We start from the raw sequence: 12,955 nt of genomic DNA, 5'->3' as shown, positions 1-12,955 counted from the left end.
TGCACTGCTCTTTGGCTCGGGGGAAAGAACTGTGATAAGCAAGAACTCAAACCTGTTTCTTTCTGTAAAGCTGCCAACATCAGCAAATTTGCATGACTTGCCTACAATGAGATGCTTTTTTGGCAGGTCTGTGCCTAACTCATGGAAATGCAGTGTGCTTCCAGGACAGCTCAGAAGGATGTACAGGTGACTTGCAATAAAGACAGGTGACAGGACTGCCAGGAATCATGCCCCTCCACCCGAGGGTGCTTCCATTAACAAAACTGACAGCTGAAGGATGTTAACCACACCAAGGGACATTGTCACATGTGATATTGCAATTCATCAAACTGCAGAAAATAATTGGTGTTCTTCTTAGGAAGAAAAAGGAGGGGGAAAAGTGAATGTAGAAACCCTTATTATTATATATCTGTATTTGTTTCTGGAGATTGTTTATGATGTTTTGCTGTGTTTTTAAAAGATACTGAGTGTAGAGAGTATAGAAATAGTATATGTGAGACTAGCACATGAAGTAAATGAAGGAAGAAAGAAAAATAGCTTTTTATTATGCTATCTACCTTATAGTACACAGAGCATACAGAATCATCAGTGTTGGAAGAGACCTTCAAGACCAATTCCAACAGCTAACCTGGCACCACCATAATCACCCCTAAACCATATCCCCAAAAATTATATATTCAAACTTAGGTACCTGGCATATTTTTGAGAGTGTGTAAATCAGTAAACTGCTTACTCTGAGTTAATCTGAAAAGACAAAAGAAAAAAAATTGTTTTCAACATGGGCTAAAATGTAGGTAATGCTTTTGTCTTAAAAGTTTCATAAAATGTTCTTATTTTATCACTCTAGCAGGAAACTGAGGCTTTTGGTTTAATGAAGCATTTCTTTGAAGTCATGCTCAGTGACTGTGCTGCACATCTGCCTGTCTGCATGGGGCAGGCCATTTCAACTTCCTTTTCTGAGGGAGCACCAAGACAGCTACATATTCACCAGAACTTCATCAAGTGAAGATGAAAGCAAGGTGGCTTTTCTCTCTCTTTTGTTTGCTCTCAGTGCCCAGTGTCACAGGTAAGAGTGTCAGGGGGACACCTTGACTCAGTTTATGATGGCGGGTGGTGAGGGGCAGGCTGGGATTAGTGGGTCTCACTAGGCTGAGCTGTAGCTACTGGCAATGATTTTCTATTTCCTGACAACTTTCTAATAACCCTAGCTATAATGTGCAGCTAGTAAGGAGTAAATGCCTTGTGCTGAGCAGATTACTTAATTCAATATGCCTAACCTGCTGGAATAATCACTGGGATGAGCTCACTTGAAGTAGAGGATTGTGTGCTCCTCTCAAATGGGCCAAAAGGAAAGCTGCTTTCAATGGGACAATAAAAAATACCTCTCTGTCTCTGTCTTACATACCTGTGTATGCAGAGAGAGGAAGAATTGAAACGCTTCAAGGCAAGAGTAAATTGTACAGGTGAAACCCCTTAAACAGATTCTTCCCGTCCTCTTCTCCACCTAGCCCCATGTGCTAACATCTAGAGAAACAAGTTTGTCATTCAAGTAAAACACTCAGAAAAGCTGACTAAGGAGGGCTGTACCTTTGTCAGAGGGAATTTAAACCAAAAGCAATCTGAGGAAAACCAAGAAAAAGTATGATGTTCACAAACCCCCACCCTCTCAAAATTCTGACCATGATAAATGCAGGAATACTTATTACCAGCTAGGAAAAACAATTTTGTAGGATACACAATTTTCAAGTTAAGAAGGGAAAAACTGGATGTATTTGAATGGCGGTGAAGGATGCGTCTCACAATCTGGCATAGGCTGATCTTTTTTGCACTGAGGCAAACTGGTTCTCAAAATAAAAATAATTCATACATGTGTTCATAGAAAATAGAAAATCTAAAATGCAAAGAAAGGAATAGAAGCCTCAAAACATACACATGTAAGAAAGAAATAGCATTTACAGAAAAATAGGAATTGGAGGGGTTTTTTCCTCTCAGATGAAATCCTCACTGAAGTCATTCAAAGATGAAAGTGGAGGCCTCTATGCCCTTTGTGGAGATCAGACACCTAAATGTCTGGGAGTTACTCTAAGAAATTTCAGCTGGAGCACAGGTATGCACTACTGGACACTATTTGATTTTGAAAAATAAAATCGACATAAAATGAGATTGCTTATATTGAGATGCTAGCAAAGAGTTAAGAACAATTTTGCACAAAATGTTTTCAGTTAAAATGATCTACTGCACTAGGCTACTAAGATATAATGCAAATTAAAATGTTGTTTCTACATATATAATTTTTTCAACTTAATATAAATTACTCAAGTGGTTCTTCATAGGCATTCTTTATATGATCCTTAGACCTAAAGCAGCATCAGCATGAATATGAGAGACAAAATGCTGCGTGTCTTTTGCTTGAAAGTCTGATTGCAAGATTCCTACTTGCTTCTCCCTTAACTTTTACCGTTGCAAAACTTGTGGTGAAATCAGAGAGCATTTCCTATAATAAGCTCCTTGCACTGACAAAAATAGTTTTAGTAATTTTTCTCACAGCACAAGGCTGTGAGACTTTTCATTCAGGCTTATTTTTATTTAACCTCTAACGTCATCACATCATTTAGAATAAAAGATGAGCAGAACATGTGCAGCAATGAAACAGCAGAGATTAATGTTGGCCATGGCCATTGAGTAGCTCTGTTCTCCACACATCTAGTCTCCAAGTGTCCATGTCACCCTTCAGTGTACAGGTAATAAATCAGAGCCAGCTCTGTGAGGATGTATCACTCTGCCCTTGTGCTTTCTCTCCATCAAGCCAGAGCTGAGGGTGCACAGTCCCTGCCTGGCTCCTTCCTGGCTGAGCTGGAGGAGTGTGGGGCACACTGTAGCCCCATTGAGAATGCCTGAGCCCTGGCAGGGCCCCCCCCTCGCTCAGGTGCCCCAGAGCCATGTACCACACAGCAGAGCAAATGTCAAAGCAAGGGAATTGGTACCCAGCTTTTTCAAGGAAAGAAGGTGAGCAGTGGGCACTTGCAGCTGGCAAGACTGCGGGGCAAATTCCCAAAGCAAATATACAGGGATGTTAACACAGGGAGGATGATAAAATGGAATGTAAATGGGGGGCAACAACTCTTTTTTTTCTTTTTTTTGTGGACCTGCACATTCTTTTGGAAAAGAACGGGTGTACAGGGGACTTTTTGTGTATGGCTCTATGGAAGTGATTGATTACTTTTCTCACTGGAGCAATCCCCTCCATAAATTCTTCCTCTCCTTGAGTTTGTCAGTGCGCTGCATTCAGGGGTTTGGGGACTGCCAGACTCTTACTCATAGGAGGGAGAAAGGGATATAAATCAATTCTACTACAACAGCAGCTAAACCAAATGGTACAGCTCCTGCTGAATGCCCCTTCATTTCATCGATCCATTATTCCTTTATATGGCACACTAAGGACTGCCACCTGCTTTATGAAATTAACAGAGGAAGAAAACACACACACCAGAGCAGCTCACTTTGACACTGAGACAGACACTGGTTTAGGACATGCAGGAGCTGTTTAATAACACAGAGAATTGCTTTCTCTGCCGAAGCCACAAAGGCAGTGGGCAGGGGGATGGTGCAGGGAATTAGCCAGTGGGGATAACTCATTTGTTCTTGCAAAAAGAACTGGGGAATAACTGTGTCCAGCTTCTGCTTTATTTATATTACTTGAAAGATTTTCATTTTCACAGAGACCCTCAGAGCTCTCACTTCTCTCCAAGAAGTGTGACAGGATCTCCCTGGCTTCTTCCAGACACACATGCATTTGATCTCCCAGTTTTCTCTCTGCAGTCTGTACTGGTGGAGATTTGCTGGAAGTTGTAGGGTCTTCATAGTTGTCTATGGCTAAAGCACCAAATCAAAGATGGATTAGGAAAAGCTTTGTTTAAACATTACTTGCGCTGAAATTGATCCTGGTTTTTTTTTTTTTAAGGCCAGACTGCAGTTGTCATTACCCAGACAGAAGTGGTCCATGCTCTGCCAGGTACTGACATCACCCTGGTGTACGTGTTCCCAAAATTGCACAGTACCCACATCATACAGACACAGTGGTCCAAGACTGACAGCAGCCCCTCTACCAAAATACCCGTATATCACCCCACCTATGGCGCCCATTACTAAAAGTTTTACAACTTTTCAGTGTCCTTCAGCACAAGGATGTGCTGCAGTGGGGACGACACAGGGTCTTTGTGTTCCACCAATCCAAATGCCATGTCTGAATGCAATTGGTGGGTGCTGCACCTGGAAAATATTACCGTGTCCCTTACTGGGCGGTACAAATGCACTTTTGCTACTTACCCATATGGGACAAAGGCCGCAAAAATTTAACTTACTGTCAAGGCAGAAGGTAAGTGATTGCAAATGAGATTTTGCTGTTTCCTAATGAGGTGGGGGAGAATATCAGGATAGATGAACACTTCTTGGTTGGTGATGGTGACTTGTTTGGGATTCACAGTAGTGCCACTGAATGTTGCTTTTACAGTTTCCTATTTACCAGGCACTCTTTAGTTCTTTTATCCAACTCATTATTAGGAAACCTTAATTGTTTGGTAGAATAAAAAGTTTGATAGTAAAGTAAAAAAAGGTGGTCAGGTGGGCAGTTTCTGCATTTTCATTTTGGAGAAACATTGTGGAGGAGACTGGATGAGCAGCTCAGGATATGGTGGGACTAAGGATGTTGGATCTTCAAATCATGTGCTGCTGCTGCTGTGGGTGTGCAGCACTGGGCACCAGAAAGAGAAAACACCCTTGTCTGATTGAGGCTGAGGGCTGGCATCGGCAGAACATGCTGACTGTTCGCTCCATGGAAGGATGAGTGCCCCCACTGACACCTTGAGAAGGCTGACCTAGAACAGAGGATAGACAGAGTTAAAGAATAAAGTAGGTATTTATTAAAAGGCCTCAACAAGGTGCCAAGATACTCCTTGGGCAGTATAAGACCCAAACAGGGCTACAGCCAAGATGAACCCAAAATGGTCACAAAATGGACGACCAGTCACGAGGTCTCACATTTTTATAAGTTTTGGTCCATTTGCATATTCAAGTTAATTGTCCAATTATAGTTTTAGGTTATGAAGTCCCATCCTTCTTGTTTTTCTCTCTTCAGCCCGCATTGTTTATGCTCTTGGGCCTGAAACTAATATTGATTGTCCTTGGTCCCAAGCTAGAAAAGGAATTGTTTTGCCCACCTACTCTGTGAAGAGAGTTTACCAAGCCTTAATATGAAGTTCAGAACTACACACTAAAGCAGCACAGAATCTGAAAAATATAAAAGTTAAAACTTAAGGCATCACCACCACCAAAAAGACACTGGAGCAAAGTGGGGAATTGCATAGGAGAATCACAGGAATGGGGATTTGGCTGCTTCTGTCAGGCAAAAGGAAGCTGGGAAGCAGTATGACTGCTCTCGGTAAGTAAGCCTCTGGAGAGAGCCTGAACTCCAAGAAGGATATTTAAATTATCCTGGTAAAGTAACAAATTTATTTAAATCAGATGAGAATGGATTTGACAACAAATTAAAAAACAGTGGCAACTGTCAGTGTAACAACTTTGGGAACAGCTATTTAGTGTCAGCAGTGAGGGCAAAAGCCCAAACTGCTGTGAAAATGGAACCTGGCATGAGTGTTGAGCAAGTCTGTTGTTGTGCACATGGGGAACCGGATTTGATGACCTCAGAATCCTCTTTCTGACCCAGGTTTCTGCTAACAACTCAAGAAGGATTAAAGTAAACAGCAAATCTGGCACTGCTTCAGTTCAGATCTGCAAGGCCAATGCCCTCACTCTGCATGGGCCCAAGGCTGTAGACACAGCAGACATTCAAGAGTTAGGATCAGGGTGGGTGCAGGTCATTTTAGGGGCATTTCAGTGTGCTCCCACTCTCCTTTTACCTACATCACAAGGCCAGACTGGTAGTCCCCACGCTGGACCATGTTACTCCTGTAGCAAGAGGAGGTCCTGTGTAAGACTCATACTCAGGGACATTTAACACTGATGGCACCTGCATGGCAGTGACTCCAAGAATTTTGGTGCTGTTATCCTGGAGACATATCTGGAGCAACCCTGTGGCACCTGCCTGCCCTGATGAACACGCAGAGGCAAAGAGCCAGTACCTCTGCCCAGCTCACAGAGGATGGATGTGTTTAAACAGTACATGCTGAATAATTGTGCCAAAGCTGAAGCTGCCACTCTGTCTGCTGTATGGGGGTGTGTTGTGGTAGGCTACCCTTTTGGAATTTCCTTGTGCTCCACAGGACAGAGGGATCAAAGGGAGTGCAGGGAGGGACAAACCGTGCTGGTAGCCCTGTGAAACCCTCCCATGCTTCTTCTGTTCTTCATGCAAAGTTTCTGTCTTCCTAGTACAGCAATTGAGCTAATCAGGCATCGCTTTTCTTCTCCTGCCCTTGGCTGATACAGACAGGTTCAATACTGTTATTGCTGTCTACAGTTTGGGCAGCCCTTGTTCATATCAGCATCACCGTGGCTTTTTTCAGTAACTACAAGATGTAGCAAGCTGTACTACTGATGATTGCTTGCTAGAAAGAACTAAAAAATTGAGTTTGCCACCTTTTGCAGGTTTGTGTTTTAAGGTTAGCAGATCTTTTGCAATAAACCACTCTGACTCAAAAGAAGGCAAAAAACCTTAATCTAGCCTATGAGCGAATGGGACGGATAAAGGTGACAGTGTAGATGAAGTACAGTTTTCATTTACATCAAAGATAAGTGAATCCAGATGCACTCAACTTGTAAAAAGCTCGCAGAGCAGCAGGCCTTTATAGGACAGACAGACACAGAGGACTTTAGCCAACAGGCTATTAATGGAGATGGGAGTCAGAGATAGGACGGGGAAGCAAGTAGCTGGGACATGTGACTGTGAGAGTAGGCAGAAGCTGTTTCCAGACTGAACTCTGGGATTGATAGTGGGGCCCTGGAAAATGTTAAAGACAGACTCTGAAAATGTTAGGCTTTGTGTTTTGCCAGATGATTGCACCTGCGTAAGCAGTATGATAAATTATAAAATTGTTAGATGTGATGATTGTTTCGTAATTAAATATAATTATTGTATAATCATAAGAAGAATCATGAGAAACTATGTTAGAAATTTAAAAGTGGGCCTCGAGGAGCCATGCTTGGCTGAAATCTATGTATACAATAGAACAATGTAAGTTTAATAATTAACATGAAAGTTATATAACAATAAAATATAAAAATATGTTCATCCTGAATGCATATTGGAGTCAGATTTAGGTTGAATGCCCCTGACACCCAGAGCTCTTCAATAAAAAGCACCTACATATAATTGCTCTTGTGATTATGTGTTTCTGAACGCTAACATTTTGGCGACCCAGATGGGACCCTGTGAGTGCTGCTGAGTGAGTTCGCGACTTGATCATGCTCCAAGCCGGCACCGAGGGATTCTCGGGGGGCTCATCGGCCGTGACCCACCTCTGCTGCTCACAATGTCCCCGGGAGAGAGGTAAGGTGCTTTTACTTTGGTTTGGTTGCCTGCCAATAAGATGCAGCGAAAGCTATGCTTGGTTGGGCTAAAGGAATTCCTGGTGGTATCGCCTAGGCACCGTTCCATAAGCATTACAGGTATGGCTTGTGGTGTATTATTTGTGGTGTATTTGGATGGAGAAACTTAAAGGAATTTTGGGCAGCAATGCCTCTATTCCGCAAACTTCTCCTTTGGGGTGCTTATTAGCACATTGGAAACAGGGTAATTTTGGGGAAGAATTATGTAAAGCTAAGTTGATTGATTCTTGTAATACATGGTGGCCAGAATACGTCTTGGAGAATGGCGAAAAATGGCCAAAATACAAGACTCTGCAATATAACATTATTTCGCAGTTAATGTCGTTTTGTAAACAAGAAGGAAAATGGGATGAGGTGCCGTATGTTGATTTGCTTTTCTATTTATGGGGAAAGCCAGAATGGCAGGATGAATGTGGATTAATGGTGGTTAGAGCATCTGCAAGTGGTAAGTGTGGGGTTTGTGAGAAACGTTGTCTAGAACACTTAGCGTTGAAAGAAAGTCTGAGTAGGGAAAATTATACAGATATTGATTTACAGGTAGCTCCAATAAGACCAAGAGAACCTAGCCCTATCTCACCTACTTCACCTGTCCCTATCCCACTGTCTGCCCCTACCTCACCTAATCCTGAACCTGTCTCGTCTAATACACCCTTCTCTCTTTATCCTCCTCTCCCACCATCACCTGATCCCTCTTCCTTGGAAGATGAGCAAAACCTAACTGTGATAGAAAGGAGGGGGAGGGATGCAAGTGAAAAAGATAGCAATAGTAATGAATCAGCACCACCGGTATCCCACAGAACTCGAAGTTGGTCAAAGCTTGCCTGGGTCATGGGCAGACAAAAGCGAACTGTGATTGCCCCCTTGCGACAGGGTGTAGGAGTGGAAGGCCCAGTGTTTGTAAAAGGGCCTTTTTCTCCTGCAGATTTAGTTATTTGGAAACAATCAGACGGAACTTATAGAGAAAATCCTGATAAGGTGGCACGAGTAGTAAAAATGGTTATAAAAACTCAGAATCCTGACTGGGATGACATACAAGTAATTTTAGATACTTTGATGGATTCTACTGAGAAAGAGATGGTACTTAAGGCAGCCAAAGAAAGGGCAAGGGAGGATATCAGAAACAGGCTCGTAACAGGAAATTTAGATGAAAATTTCCCAATTGAGGATCCAAAATGGGACCCTAATTTATCTTGGGATATGAGGAGACTACGGAAATATCAGGAGTGGATCCAAATAGGAGTTCAGAATGCTGTGCCCAAAACTGTGAATTGGTCTAAATTAAAGAAGGTCCGACAGGAAAAGAAAGAATCTCCCACTGCGTTTTTGGAGAGGTTTAAGGAGCTCGCAAGGAAATCTACAGATCTCCAAATAGACACAGAACAAGCAAAGGTTCAGCTTGCTCTCATATTCTTGGGCCAGTCACAGGACGATATCAGGAGGAAATTGCAAAAATGAGAAGGGGAGGAATTAAGGAATTTGGATAAACTACTTGAGGTAGCCTGGAAGGTATGTAATAATCGCAAAAGAGAAGCTAGTAAAAGGCAGCAGCAAAATCTTTTGGCAGTAATACAAGGAAAAGGGAACCCAAATTTCAGGGGACGTGGCAGGGGTAGCCATGGTAGAAGACCAGTTATGCAAGGGTTAAACCTAAATCAATGTGTGTATTGCAAACAGGAGGGACATTGGAAAAGGGAATGCCCAAACAACAACCGGTTTCACCAGGGCAATCAGTTCCAGCAGGAAAACGTTGCCAAGGTGATGGTCTTAGGCGAATATAACAGCTGACTGCACATGAAACCTGTAAAACAGGTTCAAGAACCTGTCATAAATATACAGTTAGGGCATAAGGAGGTCAAATTTCTAATAGATACAGGAGGTACTTACTCTGTACAAACTGGGGACAAGGAAACAACAATAGTCGGGGCTACAGGAAAGAGGAAAAATGGCCATTCTTGCAACCCCTAGATTTGTGTTTTGGAAACAAGGTTTTAACACACAAGTTCCTATATGTACCTGAGTGTCCAATTCCGCTTTTAGGGAGAGATTTGCTAGCGAAACTTGATGCAGTAATAACCTTTGAAAATGGAGACCTTATAATGAAAATACCTGAATCAAAGACGGGACAGATATTAATGATCAAAGAAAAACCTGTTCCCTCTATCCCTAGGGAGGTAGAAGATGCAGTGATTCCCTCTGCATGGGAAACGGATATACCAGGGAAATCTAAATTGGCACAATAGTGCATGTAGTGTTAAAAGAAGGGGCGAGGGCTGTACAAGTCAAACAGTATCCCATAAAACCAGAAGCACAGCAAGGAATAGTAAAGGTTATTGAGAAATTCTTGAAATACCGAATTTTAGAAGAATGTGAATCAGAATTTAATACACCAATATTTCCAGTAAAGAAGCCAAATGGTGAATACAGATTAGTGCAGGATTTGAGAGCAAAATATAAAAGAACAAAGGACATTTTTCCAGTGGTAACAAATCCCTACACATTGCTGACATCCATAAAAGAGATATATAAATGGTTTACTGTAATTGATTTAAAAGATGCCCTTTTCTGCATACCCCTTGACAAAGAAAGTAGGAAACTGTTTGCCTTTGAGTGGGAAAACCCAGGGAACGGAAGGAAGACACAGCTCACCTGGACACCACTTCCACAAGGTTACAAGAACTCGCCAACCAACTGGCAAAGGAGCTGGAGATTTGGACTGAAAATGGGCAAGTACCAAGAGACCAATATCTGTTGTTGCAGTATGTTGATGATATACTAATAGCTACAGAAGAAAAAGCAACCTGTATAAAGGTAACCATTGAGATTTTAAATTCACTGGGAATGGGAGTTACAAAGTATCCAGAAGAAAGGCACAAATTGCCCAACAGACTGTGATCTACCTGGGATGTGAAATTTCACAAGGGCAACGAAAACTAGGTACTAACCATATCCAAGCTATTTGTGCTATTCCAGAGCCCCAGAATTTACATGAGCTGCGAGTCTTCCTCGGGATGGCAGGATGGTGTCGCCTGTGGATCATGGACTATGGACTGATTGCGAAGCCCCTGTATGAAGCTCAGAAGATGCAGCCATTCATCTGGTGCAAGCCACAGAAAGAAGCCTTCCTAAAATTAAAGGGAGTACTGACAACTGCTCCAGCATTAGGGTTACCTGATCTGTCTAAAGATTTTCAGCTGTTTGTACATGAAAGGCTGCGCCTAGCACGAGGAGTCCTGACCCAACGTCTGGGAAGCTGGAAAAGACTGGTGGGCTACTTTTCCAAAAAACTTGACAACATAAGTGCCGGGTGGCCTTCATGTCTGTGGGCAGTCGCAGCCACTGTGATGCTGATACAAGAATCCAGGAAGCTTACTATGGGAAGGCACATAGTTGTCTATGTACCATACATGGTAACCACTGTCTTAGAACAGAAGGGAGGCCATTGGCTATCTCCAAGCAGGATGATAAAATTCCAGGTAGTCCTGACTGAGCAGGATGATGTCACATTAAAAACAGCTAACCTTTTGAATCCAGCTTTGTTCCTAGGTACCACAACTGAAGAAGGCCCATTAGAGCATGACTGTGTAGAAGTAATAGAGTACACCTACTCAGCAAGAGAAGACTTGAAAGACGTCCAACTAGAGCAGCCAGAGTGGGAGCTATTTACAGATGGGAGCAGCTTCATGGAAAACGGAACCAGATACGCTGGATATGCGGTAACAAGAGTCAGTACAGTAGTGGAGGCAAAAGCATTACCACCAAATACATCTGCCCAGAAGGCAGAACTGGTTGCTTTAACCAGGGCGCTAGAATTAAGTGAACGGAAAAAGGTAAATATATGGACTGACTCAAAATATGCTTTTGGAGTGGTGCATGTAAATGGAGCACTGTGGAAAGAAAGAGGACTATTGTCTTCTCAAGGTACGCACATTGAACATCACGTTGCAGTCCTGCAATTGATAAAAGCAGTACAAAAACCTGAACAAGTGGCAATTATACACTGTAAAGCACACCAATCAGGAAACTCCAAAATCTGTGAGGGAAATCGAAAGGCAGACTGGGCATCCCGACAGGTTGCTCGAGAGGTGCAAATAACAATGGCATTGATACCTTTAAAGCTTAATGTATCCCAATTCAATTTGCCTCCAAAACCAAAATATTCAGTAGAAGATGAGAGACTGGCACGTTTGCTAAATGCACAAAAGAATTCAGAGGGATGGTATGTGACTGCACAAGGACAGATAGTGGTACCCCCCTTGATAATGAGAGAAGTTCTACAAATTAAACTTAACAAATGTCATTGGGGTGCAGAGGCATTGGTAAAATTGCTAAAGCAGAGTTTAATTTCAGTATGGATGTTAACAATGGCAAAATCAGTAATGTCAAAATGTGATATCTGCTTGAAAAACAACCCAGTGGCTAGGCAACAGGCACAGCTAGGAAGAATTTGGATAGGAATAGAACCAGGAGACTATTGGCAGATAGATTTTGTTGTTGCGGTGAGGGAAACTTGGACGCTCAATATGAGTGTTTAGCAAGCTTTGTTTATTGAAGAGAGCATCAGACTTTTATGCACAACAAGTAATAAGCTCATACATATTCTGCAAGCTAAGCAATCTATTGGCTATACTACAATATCAGCTCTTCCTCATACCTAGGGGTTACATCTTTCTTTTCTCATGTCTCTCTCACTACTTGTTATTGTACCACAGCTATGCTCAAGGACACAGTGTTTTGCAGGTGCAGGGACCCAGATTAGCTGCATCCTCCTGATTCTTGGTCCAGAACATGGCCCCTGTCATGTAGCCATTCTTCCACAATTCCCCTGTTTTCTTTTTGCACAAGCAATGTTTGATTAAATGCAGCAGATATCATCCTTTGCACCATATTTTGTAAGCATATGCAAGGCAAAACTAATACTACTAACAAAGCTATAATGCCTACTATAATGCCAGCCTTAACAATAGAGTGTAGCCATGATCCCAGGCCTAAAGATTTGAGCCATCCATCAATACCAAAGCCCAATTCTACCTGTAGGTTTCCAGTTAACCTCTGCAACTCAGAGAGCTGGGAGTGGATGGACTGCAAATGGTCAGAAAGGTTCATGCAACACATGCCTTCAAATTCTTCACAACCATGGCCTTGTGCAAGCAAAAGAAAATCAATTGTAGCTCTATTTTGAAGCGTTGCATGGTGAATAGAATCAACATCAAGCAAAAGGCTAGAAAGCGCCATAGAAGTGGCATTGGTTTGCTTCTCAAGCCAGCATCCCAAATTATTTAGGGTGGCATGGGTGCCTGCTGCTGCCACCCCTGGAGCCAGAAAGGATGCCGCAATTATGGCCCCTGGGGACCAAAATTTTACATCATCTTTGCAGTCAGCAGTAAATGCATGGGCC

General features: G+C 42.5%; 1 protein-coding gene across 1 annotated transcript in view; it reads left to right on the top strand.

The window, feature by feature from the left end:
• Positions 1-901: 901 nt before the first annotated feature.
• Positions 902-12,955, top strand: part of CD96 (CD96 molecule) — a 29,655-nt gene continuing 17,601 nt past the window's right edge. Inside the window, 2 exon segments of the mRNA XM_071433900.1 lie at positions 902-1,066; positions 3,962-4,375. Coding sequence (XP_071290001.1) covers positions 1,009-1,066; positions 3,962-4,375 — 472 coding nt within the window. The 5' untranslated portion in view covers positions 902-1,008.

Source organism: Agelaius tricolor, unplaced genomic scaffold, assembly GCF_023055355.1.
Source record: "Agelaius tricolor isolate 1412-34295 unplaced genomic scaffold, bAgeTri1.0.p SCAF_9, whole genome shotgun sequence".
In the NCBI taxonomy this organism is placed as follows: domain Eukaryota; kingdom Metazoa; phylum Chordata; class Aves; order Passeriformes; family Icteridae; genus Agelaius; species Agelaius tricolor.
The sequence above is the reverse complement of the archived record's forward strand: the minus strand, read 5'-3'. Positions and strand labels throughout refer to the sequence as shown.